The 12979-nt window shown below is 29.4% G+C and overlaps 1 protein-coding gene and 2 non-coding genes across 6 annotated transcripts; all 3 read right to left on the bottom strand.

The window, feature by feature from the left end:
* Nucleotides 1-1439: 1439 nt before the first annotated feature.
* On the bottom strand, nucleotides 1440-9445 carry LOC126853751 (sodium-independent sulfate anion transporter-like). Of its 4 annotated transcripts, none has more exons than XM_050599780.1 (9): nucleotides 9288-9445; nucleotides 6468-6658; nucleotides 5983-6120; nucleotides 5478-5756; nucleotides 4736-5045; nucleotides 4370-4672; nucleotides 3496-3730; nucleotides 3032-3264; nucleotides 1440-1671 (listed from the first exon to the last, which is right to left on the bottom strand). In XM_050599780.1, exons 1-9 carry the CDS (start codon nucleotides 9334-9336, stop codon nucleotides 1652-1654), a joined length of 1758 nt encoding a protein of 585 aa, XP_050455737.1. In that variant the 5' UTR covers nucleotides 9337-9445; the 3' UTR covers nucleotides 1440-1651. The 4 variants fall into 4 exon arrangements, with proteins under 4 accessions (XP_050455737.1, XP_050455739.1, XP_050455738.1 ...); XM_050599782.1 differs by having other exon boundaries at nucleotides 4736-4916; XM_050599781.1 differs by lacking the exon at nucleotides 9288-9445 and adding an exon at nucleotides 7086-7338.
* Trnas-aga (transfer RNA serine (anticodon AGA)) lies at nucleotides 8679-8760 on the bottom strand. Its single transcript has one exon. It is a non-coding gene; the product is annotated as a tRNA-Ser (tRNA).
* Nucleotides 9446-11811: 2366 nt separating the features above from the next.
* Nucleotides 11812-11893, bottom strand: Trnas-gcu (transfer RNA serine (anticodon GCU)). The gene has a single exon. It is a non-coding gene; the product is annotated as a tRNA-Ser (tRNA).
* Nucleotides 11894-12979: the final 1086 nt, after the last annotated feature.

The raw sequence follows: 12979 nt of genomic DNA, 5'->3' as shown, positions 1-12979 counted from the left end.
GCCGTCGCATCGATCCGAGCACCCTCTACCACCCGCCGCTGCGATTGGTTACGTCACGCGCTGCTCTCGCGCGCCTGCGTAAGCACCTGTAATCGAAAGGGCGCGTTCGGAATTCGGAGGCCGCGGGCCGCGGCGCGGATGCGATCGGCGCGATTTCATCTGCTTCCCTACCACAGTGCAACGGATTCACAATCGACAAATGGATGAGAAACATTGGTGCCGAAGTAAGTGGCACGAAATATACATATGCATACATACATAAGTTAGTAGGAGTATATATGCAAGAAAGGATATATATAAGAAAATATATATATTAAGACTTTTTTAGACCATCTATATAATTCGCGATAAAATCTAAGACAGTATTCTATGTATTTATAAATTTCATGTGCGTAATGTAATGCAGAAAATATTTGACTTTTACAAAATATTATTTTAAAACTCGTAAATACAAATCAACATATTTATAAATATTAAAATAATGCATAAAGTTATAAATAGAACTTTTTTATTTTTAATTTTGTCACGAATTATAGATCAGATATTATTAAAATTAGATATTATTTAACATACAATAAATATGATTATTTACAATATTATATTCACACAATATCATTTAAACACATTTAACGCTAACCATGTAAAAATTTCAAAACAAATAATCATTATTGAAATAAATAATTCCGCGTAAAATATGATTTTTTGGTATATATTTTGAATTTTCAAACTAAAATATAATTTATCGTATGAAAACGATGATTTGCACATTATAAGCGGTATTTATAATATTGTTCCAATGGTTATGTACACGATTATATGTAACTAGTAAGCTAAATAACTATGCAATATTTTTGCACAATGAAAATATATTATACATATATATGTGCGTGTGTATGCAAAATATTCACATAAAATATTTTAATTATGCAAAATTCAATATTTTTATCTCGCGGTTATGTATTACTACGGCATAATACATAATATGCATAATACAATATAAATACTGTAAAAGAAAAAAAATATATATATATTGTTTTTCGGTAATTATTTATTTCAGTTATTAAATAGATAAAGTGTATACATGTATTTAATAGTAAGTTAAAATGTTAGCCGTTATTAGGATTCTCGGATATAATTTTGAATTAATAATTTTGAACACTATGTATTATTAATTGATCTAGAAAATGATTGTCCGTTCTATAAAGAAATCTGATGAAATAAAGGCCAACAACCTTGTCGTTGATGTAACCCATCTATTGCCTTCTCGATGATAAAAATAATATTCATCACTATATCCATATATTTATATAAAACTTATACATAGTTTCCCTCGTTATCGTTATTATAGCTTACATCAATAGTATTACATCAGTGTACGTGTACATAAATTTGCACTATTGAATGCACAAAGGGAACGTTGTGATAGCATAAAAAATAAGTTTGCTATTATTTTTGAAACTCTCGTTTATATAATATTATATTATATAATTAAAACATTTATATAATTACACATTATATATATATATATATATTTATATATTAAGTGACATATAAACATTTTGATTAAACGATTGGAGTAAATGACACCGTATAATTTATTTAGAAAATTATAACTAACACATCTATTATGGCAGTAGCTCGATCGATTCAATCAGTAAACTACCATTTCATCTAAAAACAGAAAAATGATGTATATGCAATTAGTATCATAAAATTATTATTAAAGAATTATAATATTATATTTAATGCGACTATATTATTGCGTCAGTAGGGAGCATAAAATGTTGGCAAATTTATTCCGCACATAAAATCTTTTGATGCTCAATTAAAATTTTCTTAAAACTATAAAATAAAAGTGTCTTTTTGCTGAACAATAAATAAATAATCTCTGCAAGCGATAAATCGATAAGATGATCTCAACAAAGTTGTTTGATAGATTTAAAATACATCACTCTAGATAGCTATTAATATATTAATATATTAATATATTATTAATATATATTAAAAATACTTGAAAAAATATATTTAAAAAAATATCATACAATAATTAGATCGTTATCCAGAATGTGTATTGGATTGTAAATTCCAGTTGATTCCAGAGCACACTGATAAATTCTAGTAAGGCACTACAAAATTCTTATGGCAAATTGATATATCTTACATATATATATATATATATAGGATGAAGAGATTTGTATTTCACACGAAATATAAAACACACCAAGTTTAGAACACTGCGAATTATTATATCAATCGGCTCTAAAGTCGTTATACATTAGAAACAATATGGTGTATGTTCAAAGTGTAATATCAGCACGAGGCGGTGGATGCGGGTGACTCCCTAGGGGGAAAAGAGGAAAAGCCGTCATAAGTGATTCGGTATGCGCATACGTGATGGTATAGGTCGCCGCACAAATGCCCATGATGTTCGATCGCAGCTGCATATATAGCCGCAATGCAAAATCCCTCCCAGTATGAGTCTGTCGAGTCTATGGATGCACAGTAACGTCATTCGTGACGACTTGAAAAAGTTTTTCCAAGCCATAACCAAATGCAAAATTCTTATTGATCTCTCGAGGAGCTATTTTTTTATTTATTTTCCTTCTTTCTTCGAAAAGAAAGTAGCGGACAAATCCGCGAATGTGTGTTTCCCGAATGTCACGTCGCTTCGCATTCCACTCTATTGATATGGAAATTTCCGAATATCAATTAACGATCCCAAATAATCGTCGGGCGTCCTCTTCAATATCGCAGCTTATAAATTTGCAAACTCGCGCACGCGTAGCGTGTTGAATTTTATAAAATGCGGAAAATTTTGAAGTTGTGATCTTTTCTTTTCTCATCGAATAAAAAAAGAGGAAACTGCCGTTTGTAAATTTACAAACTAATACGTCATAACATAAATCCTAATGATGCAAAAATAAGATGAAGAAAATCTGTAGAGTAGGACTTAACGAAAAAAAATTGCAATTATCAACGAAAAAATCATTTGAAAAAGAAAGCAAGAAAGGGTGAGAACCTTAAGTTTTACCTGAAAATATCCGCATTATGCTGCCAGATGATTTGCAATAAGTCGCGAGTGACGGATCGTAACATATCAAAGTCTGCTTTGCATCCTCACACCAATTCCAAAAAATGAGCTTCTGATCTCGTGCTGCGAGATCTGATACGAGTAGCGCCAGGTTTTTCGCGACTGTGGCATCGATCCTAAGCACGTGACGACCCTCCACTATCACAGGCAAGTTTCTCAATCTCTTGTCACACCTAAACACGCAAAGAGGAAACAAATATATCTCTCTGATATATATATATATATATATATATATATATATAGCTGTCTGTAGAAAAAAATACAAGCGTGTAGCGCTTACGTTACCTTGTGAAAAAATTTAAAAATAATTTTTAAAGAATAAGAGATGTTTTATCATGTTAAATTTAGTTTTTACAGAATATTTATTCGAATCATTTCTTACAGGGATTCGGGGCGGAACTTACCAAGACATTACTCGCTCTCGCAGATACTCCGCGGCCGGGAAACTCAGGGATTGCTTGGGAGATACGAAGAGTACGGTCAAACCATCGACGATCCGCTCTTCGATCAATAGCCCGGGTCGAGCCGTGAAATAGAGTAAGAGAATTAGATTTACCGCAATCCCAGCGATCATACCGTACTCCAAACCGACCGCCAAGCAACATAATAACGTCACCGTCAATGGCACCAAATCGATTTCTGTCCAACGCCAGAGAACGGAGAAGACGTAGAGAAATACTAGATTAATCTCCGGATAATTTATAATAAGCTATATTTAATGCTTTATGACCTGATATTGTACCTTTGCAGTATTTTTCATTATCCTTGACAACACTGTGATATTTAACGTATAATTAAAACTAAACAATTATAAGAGAAAAAAATTGATCGAGAATTTACACTTTTATTTAATTAAAGTCTTTTTTTTATTGTTTTGTTATGATTTAAAGTGTAAAGTCAATTTTTTTTATATTCTTAAAATTATTAATAATTATTAAGTTAAATTTTATTATTTCTATTAAAAAGTAATAAATAATTTGAATTGCGTACGTAATATTAAAATCATATAATTTTGTTTAGAAAAGGATTTTTGCGACATTTTTTTGGCCGAAAAAAATACAGATTTGTGTTCATTCATTTGAATGTAATCTCAAATTGTCAAAAAATTCTATTTTTGCATATTGAACTATTATACAAATAAAAAATTCAAATATTTTTTATTGGAGTGTGCCGTAAAATTATAAAATAAAATATTGAAGAATATCTCGAATGGGAAAAATCGAAATATTGATCCTATATAACCCGGAAATATATCTATTTATCAGTATGGAGTCTTACTTTTTGTTCTCCAAAGAACGATAAAGATATGTATCTCGAACATGTAAAACATGGCGATTATGATGACGGCCGCTAGCGTAGCTTTGGGAATAAATTTGAAAGTAGATGTCAAGAGGCCACATGTCAAAAGCACCAAACTACCCGTAATCACACCGCCCATCGGCGTTTTGACACCAGATGCATTGTTGACGGCGGTACGAGTGAAACTTCCGGTTACGGGCATCGATCTCACGAAACTGCCGAATATGTTGCAGAGACCGAGCGCTAACATCTCTTGATTAGCATCGAGAGTCTTTCCCTTCGCTGAAAATTAATTACAGATTTTCAAAAAAATCGCAAAATTTTACTGAATAAAAGTTTATTTACCGAATGCCTTTGCGATGGCAATGCTTTCCAAAATGGCAATGAGTGGTATTGAAAGGGTGCTACTGCCAAACTCTCTGATCAACATCACAAAGGTATACGTTTGGTTTCCTTTTATGACGGTGAATGGAGGCCAAGAAAATGATGGCAAGCCCTCAGTTATATTGCCCGTAATTTGAAAAGGCTTGATTTCGTAGGAGAATAATGCATAGGCTATAAGAGTTCCAATCATCACAACTATGGCATTTCTGGCTATCGAAATTAGCCACATGAATTTCTCAAAAGGACTTCCCGATTTTTTACCAGGCAATTTCTATTTTTAAATATTTTATTCTATTAATTATATCTCATAATAGGCTACACCAAAAATAATCGTATGCATTTATTTTAATAAAAGTATAAGAAGATTTTATAATATGTGATCGCAATTTGATGTGTGTTTTATTTCTTTAAATACATATAAAATAAAATTTTTTATTAATAGCTAAAAGAAAAAAGAATTTAGCTAATCTGCTAACTAAAAATTTAACAATTTTTAAGGAAAATTACAAAGCATTGCACAAGTAATAATTCGTAAATTAACAATTTGTTAAATAAGATTCTTGATTAAATCTTTTTAATAATAAAAAATATTAACGTTTTAATACTAAAAGCTTCTGATTGAGAAAAAAAAAATTTATAAAATTTTGAAATTCCTTCTAAAAACGAATGATTTATATAATAACCAAGATAAAATCAATTATACCTTTAGGATAATCAGCATCGCCATCGAACACACTCCTAACGTAGTATCCCAAAGTTTAATTTCATTTATTTGATTGATGACCTTTGAGATAGCGTCGATGAAAGATTCGCTGCGCCCCGTTATGCCCAGCAAGGTATTTAATTGAGAAGTAGCGATAATAATCGCCGCAGCGTTACTGAAGCCACAAATTACGGGCATACTTATAAAATCTACGAGAAATCCCAAGTGAAGCATTCCCATGATTGTAATCACAACACCCGATAAGAAACACATGAGAACCTAAAAAATAATTTTATCCTATTTAATGAAAAGTTAAAGTAATATATAAAGGTAATACATATAAAAAAATATATCATTGTAAAATTATGTTGACAAATTATATGAACGTGCCAATGTTATTATAAAAATGCATAATATATAAAGATAATTATATACTTTATGTAAAAAACAAAAAGAGTAAATTAAATTTCAAAGTATCAAAGCATCAATAATAAATTTCATTTACGGCAAGATCTTCTCCCAGTTTCCTCACGTGCTTTTGTACCAATAAAGCTATTATCGCGGTAGGACCCACTGTGACATCCTTGCTGCTACCGAAGACAAGATAAACGAAACAGCCCATGAAACTGCTATACAGGCCATACTAAAGTTTGTAAAAGTTGACCTAACGAGAGTCACCTTTCCAACTATCGTACATTCAATTGAAATTACTCGACAGAGATTCTCGAAATACTCGAGAACTTTAATTAGCTATGCAAAAAAAAAAAAAACTGCGGACAGATATGTGATTTCCATTTTCAAATTCGAGTCATCGTTAATTTTAAGATAATTCAATTTATTTTACAAGAAATGTCTTACTAATTTAATCGATTTTTCAGAAAGTTACTGTTTACGTTAAAACACTAAAATTCAATGATAGTTTTAGCTCGAGTGAGTAAGTTTACATACGACAAATGTACAGTCACAAGAACACTCGTATCGTGTACGCACCTGAGCCGGAAGTCCAGCCACTATTGCATATGCTATACCCTGCGGTATCGCGGTCAGACCCACTGTCAACCCTGCCAAAATGTCCTGCAAAAGTTTGCCCCAACTGTACAGAGGCAGCCATGCTAGAATCGGTATTCTCCGTAGAAAGAGCCCTTTGAGATTGCAACTCCGAGAGAGTATAACATTCGGCCCTATGATATGATTGATAATGAACATATTATAATATATTTAATTATATTTAATGTAATCAGTTTTATATATAGTTTAGTTTTTTAGTTTTAATATATATTTAGTTTTTATTGCATTGTGATAATTTTTAATTATATCTACGTCTAAATAGCTTATCATTAAAATTGCTACATCATGCTATGGATTGTGCAAAACTGTTAACTCTAATCGTAGCTACGCCCTATCAATGTTCCGATGTCAACTGCAATATCGGAGACTGTGCAAGCGTGATATTAAAAAATCGCGATGCGTACAAAGATGTTATTTTCTAATAATTATCCTAATAACTATTTTCTAATAATTATTTTATTAAGGAATATAAATTTATTATTCTAGAATATATTTTTAGTTAATTATAATATAATTAGTAATTTAATTAATTATACGTACATAGTGTCATAGTTTCAATACACTAATTTTTTCTTATTAACATAACACATAAATGAAATAAAATTTCCGTAAAACGCTGGTGCAGAGTCGGTTTATAAAATAAATTGAAAATAATTTGCGCTGATGAAACTTTTGATAGCAAACAAGTTACGAAATTTTCAGTCGTGTGTTTCTAAAAATGTAACTTTATCGCGGCGTGAACTTTCTAGTAAAAAGCTTTCCTGAAGATGTGATTTAGACTTCCTATTCAGTACAGAATTTATCAAGTACTGATATGTTTCATGCTCTTAATAACCTACGAGAAAGGCAATAATCTTTTAAATCCATTAGCGATAACGCATTTTATTAATATGCCAATGCCATATGGCAGTTCTCAAGATAAGACTTTCTTAGATAAGCTGTTAGAAAAGAGACAGTAGACTAATCATTACAATCTCATCAAAAATATTTAACAACGTCATGATCCTCGTGATTCCTGAGATATAATTATCATGTGATAATATCGCAACAAATGGTATTATCATACATTTAGTGAAACATATGCGAGCATTACGGGAAATTTTATAAGAGATCTATCTGAGAAATCTTGCGGAATTGATTTGATAAGAATTAAATTGAGAGAGAGAGAGGAAAGGGGAAAGCAAGAAAGCCAAAGAAAACTTTGGTTGTCGAAATTTTCGATCCAAGTAAACTCGATAAGATTTTGCAATTAATTCTTTCTCCTCATTTTTTCTTCATCGATCAAAAGAATTTATCATCAACATAAAAAATATCACAGTGTTATCATTTAACTTCCTCTCTCTTTAAAGAAAAAAAATGACGCTAGCAAGATTAATTGGTTACTGTCGTCGAGATGTCATATGTGCAAGGAGGATTTTGATTAATCACCAGAGCACACGCTTCGATGATTTGACATATTTGTCAAGCCCACATGACTGTTATTACGAGCGATAAAAAGATAAATAAACAATTGTAGGATGCGCCGCTGTCTGCGAGACTTTAATAATGGCTTAAAACAAAGAAGCAGCATCATCATTTAACCGCTTGACATAATAGTTTATTTTTCCTTATCAAGCTTATTTGTTTAGTTTTAATGATTGTTAATAAACAATAAATTGTTATTGAAAAAAGTAACACGATACAATTTATATATAAAAATAACAAATTTTTTATATTTTGAAAAAACCATCTTTACTTATTATATTTTTACAGTACATTTCTCTGCTATATATCAAATGATATGATAACTGAACAAAATTATTTCTTTAACAAATGGACATTATAAATTTTTATATATAAAATTTAACATGCTAAATTATTAATAATCTAATTCTAAAAAGTAATTAATTTATAATTTTTTTTCTGAGAGAACAAGAGTAAAATTTAAAATATATTTCCTATAAATATATACTTTAAAGTAATTTATTTCACAAAACATGTTCTTGTGATATCCAGAGACTTTACAATATCTTTTAACAAATAGTTTTTGTCAAGAAAAAAATTATTTTTGGAAAATAATACTTAAATCTTGTTATAGCAAATCTTTAATTATATTCTGATATTCCCAGATGCAGCTAAAAAAAAATTATCATTCGCAGTCGGTAGGACTCGAACCTACGCTCCCAGAGGGAATCTGATTTCTAGTCAGACGCCTTAACCACTCGGCCACGACTGCTCTTCGCGAACACTTCTTTTTATTTAATAATAAAAGTGTCTAGAGTAAGTAAAAAAATATTAATGCAATTTGATTACATTTGTATCGCAAAATTTCTTTAATTACAAAACATCAGCTGCATCAGCAGATAAAAGAAATAGACATTTATCAAGATATGAAAAGTAAAGATTGATGATTTGTATAACATTTTTAATAATATAGAGCACACACAGATCGCTATATCCTCGTCTGAATAAAAAAAAAAAAGAAAAAAAAAACAATTAAAATTGCTAATAATAAAAAACATAACAATAATAAAAACCAAATGATATAAGAAGTGGAAAAAGTGACATATATAATAATAAAAATTTAAAAAAACGTAAAATCATTCGTAATATCGAATAACTATTTATATTTAATCATAATAATTTTATATTTATGCATATGAGTCATAACAAAGAATGACACGGAAGTAATAGTCGAATCGATCGAGATACAAATGACATTGCGCAAAGAAATGTATATGAGAAAATTAAAGCAAAACTCACTTGATAGAAGCGGTGTCGCCTCGTCAAATTTTCGTTGCGAAAGTGTCATTTCACACTGTCAGAGACCACACAAGAGGAATAAATGTGTGATCCGCGAACTTTGTTCGTGTGTTTTCTATACTATATGAAATGCTTCGACTAGATCACTAGATGAAGAAGAAGAGTCGATAAAGTAGAGAATTCACGATCGAGCACGATCGATGCATACTCCACGAGCGATATATAAATTGGATATGTACTTTTTACGGCCTCGAACTCATCCATCGCCCGATAAGTACGTACACACGTGCTGATATCTTTCCCATCGTATACTAATTTTTCCTGTCATTAAACATAAACATAATAGTGTAATAAACTTGATAATAAATGCAATTTCTCGAAATACATATAACGTCTTGATTCTATAATAAATTATACAATTTTCACAAATACGTAATTATGTAAGTGCTAACAGTGCATAAAACAAATGTAAATATCATAAAAAATTTATGACATTCAAACATACAAAAAGATTATAATAATTTATAATAAATTTTTGTACAGGTTTGCGTGAGCGTATACGAGCTGTGTGTGCGTTATTGGATGTAGAAAGTAGACGGAGAGCGAAAGTAAACGCGAGTGTGAATTATTAGTGTGTTATGCGTATCTTATGAACAGAATGTGTGAATGATATAACTTGCAATATTATACTAAATTATAATTTGTAAATGTGATCGAGAGAAAACCGGCGCGACACGGATGACGGGGCGCGATGTTTCGCGAATCAAACATGGATCGAAACGCTATCGATCAGGATATCGAGCGGTGATTTGAGACTGCAAAGAGCGATATTTGTCCTATATTAAGGCTGTGTTTCAAAATTCACTGCCAGTACTGAAAATACTGCAATTTTGTAAAAACAAAAATAGAGATGTGAAAAATAATATAATTGTTAATTAATTAATTTTTCTACTATGTCAAATATCGTTTTTGGACTTTACTCGTCTTGAAACATTTTTTATTATAATGTAAATTACAGCAAACGGGTAAACCCACAATTTCATTCGCTGTATATTTAATGATTTCGGAAAAAAAAGTGGAAATTAAATGATGACGGCAAGGATATGGAATGAGGAAAATGTTCATTACAAATCTATAATTTATCATATTTTTAGTTGCATAGCTCATTAAAAATACATATTAAAATGTAATTTAATCTCGATTGTTATTTCAAATAGGTGGCATAATTTGCACACATGATTCCAAAACATATTTCAATTTTACGTAATCAATTACATAACTAGCTACATCATTAGTGAAATAAAAATATTCGTCTTTGATTAACGTACCACTCTATCTAGCCATCAATTTTTTACTTGTGTCAGTCAATCGATCGAGAATTAAAAAATTAGTAGTTATACGAATAGTTTATTAAGCATCGTACAAATTATTGCACAAATATGTATTCAATTTTTTATTTTATAAAAATCTTAATTTAAGAATTTATATATATATATATATATATATATATATATATATATATTCAATCATAAATTTTCTTAATTTATTATGATAATTCATAAAATTTCTAAATTATAAAAATTTAACAGAATACTACACACTGTATTTCAGATACATATATATAAAAGTTTGTGCAAAATTTTCTATGTAATATTAATACTTTTTATATAATATTGAATTATAAATAATTATTAATATAACATTACTATTATTATTATTATATTGCCTTTAATAAGACAAATACCGAAAAGAAAAAACATAACTTTATATTATTACGCATTACAAAGCATTTATTATTATTATACATATATATATATATCACAAGATTTTTGTTATACTAGTATATTTTTAGAGAACATTGTAACTAATAACGAGTGAAAGAAAGTTTTTATTCATCTTCTTATTTCAGAACGCGGTTTTGAAATATCAACTGATTTATTTTTTATTTATATGATGCATGGAAAAAAGATTTCCGTCGATTTTATAACAAATCATTCATGCAAATCATTGCATAATACATGTTACATAAGACATATCAATGGAAAGATATTCTTGCAAAATATTTTTCTAGAAATAATAATTTCTCTCGTAAACATTACATTAATATAATTATATTATATATATAAACAATGTTATTAGTTTCATACAGATCTAAAAGAACGAAATTTTATTAAATTACTTATTGTTAATAATAGAGAAATTATGTGTAACAAAGTTTTTTTAAATTTCATTTTTTTTTTTAAATATGCTATTTAAATATGTTATTTAAATATGCGCTATTATTCAACAATAAATAATTCTGCATACAAAGGCTGCAAAATTGTATATATATTATGTGTGCGCTTTATGTGTCATCGACAAGGAGAATTGAATTTAAATATATCTTTATACATATTATTCTATATATCTTTATATATATTATTTTAGCTGCGATTGTGCACTTAATAGCCATTGATACTGTTATCGTACGCGGGAAAGTCCGACAAAAATAATCTTCATCGTAAACCAACACAAAAAGCGGAAACGACGAGGATGGGATTCGAACCCACGCGTGCAGAGCACATTGGATTAGCAGTCCAACGCCTTAACCACTCGGCCACCTCGTCCGATGCCAAAAGGGGACGCATTTACTGAGGCAACTCGTCCGTTGTAACACTTGTACATATTGTTTGTTACATCTACATACACGTGCGATATATGTAATACGATAACACACCCAATATATGTATAGTTGATATATATTATATATATATATATATACGTAATGTTAAAGAAATAGAAAAATTAAATTAACAGAGGAAAGATCAATTTTTTATTTAAATAGATATTTAATTATAAGGAAGCTTTACTTAAAATTTTGTTATATCACATAAATTATTTATAATTAGTTTATGTTTATAATTAAAAGAGTTAGCAAGGATATACCAAGAGTAACATTTTAATCGCAACTTTTCAATTTTCAATATAATATCTTTATAACTATAATAATAATTAAAATTAAAATTCTATCAAAATAAAATTTACTTGAAATTATACAAAGAATATAATTTTATTAGCTATTTATTTTTATATATTTAAAATATAATATTAAAAAGAAACTTTTATTTTTTAATTGCTATAACTCAGAAAGTTGTTCCGACGTTGTAAAAAAGAAAACCGAAAATTTATCAAAAAATTTACAATTCTTAAAAAGAAATACACTTTGGGATATCTTATATTATTTCTGCCAATTTCCGTATTATTACTTATATCTAATTTGTCTTCAAATTAATTTCGATGATTTGTTTCACTGTGCACGTGAGGGACATCGCAACGACCTTGAACTTACGCAATTGTGCACACGCGGGCAATCATGAGATTTGCCGGAATATTTGTGCGATCCAATTGTCTCGCCCCAGTGACCAAGAATAATCGGTATTATCAGATCAATTCCAGAATACAATTCCAGAAATCTCTCAAATCAATCACGATACCTGTTGCTCTTGGCTGTTAATAGCCTAATGGCCTAATGTATTGTTTTCATTCGTCGTAACATAATGTACACTTGTTGTTAGAAGACATAATTTCAAGCATATTTTTATGATAATAGAATTGAATTGAATCGATAGTTGCATTTGTGTCTATATCAATTCAAAAAATCTAAACTACTTTTTTCCAAAAAGAAACGCTATAAATTCAAAAATATATATGAT

Source organism: Cataglyphis hispanica, chromosome 12 (genome assembly GCF_021464435.1).
Source record: "Cataglyphis hispanica isolate Lineage 1 chromosome 12, ULB_Chis1_1.0, whole genome shotgun sequence".
In the NCBI taxonomy this organism is placed as follows: domain Eukaryota; kingdom Metazoa; phylum Arthropoda; class Insecta; order Hymenoptera; family Formicidae; genus Cataglyphis; species Cataglyphis hispanica.
This window is presented reverse-complemented; position numbering and strand designations above follow the sequence as displayed.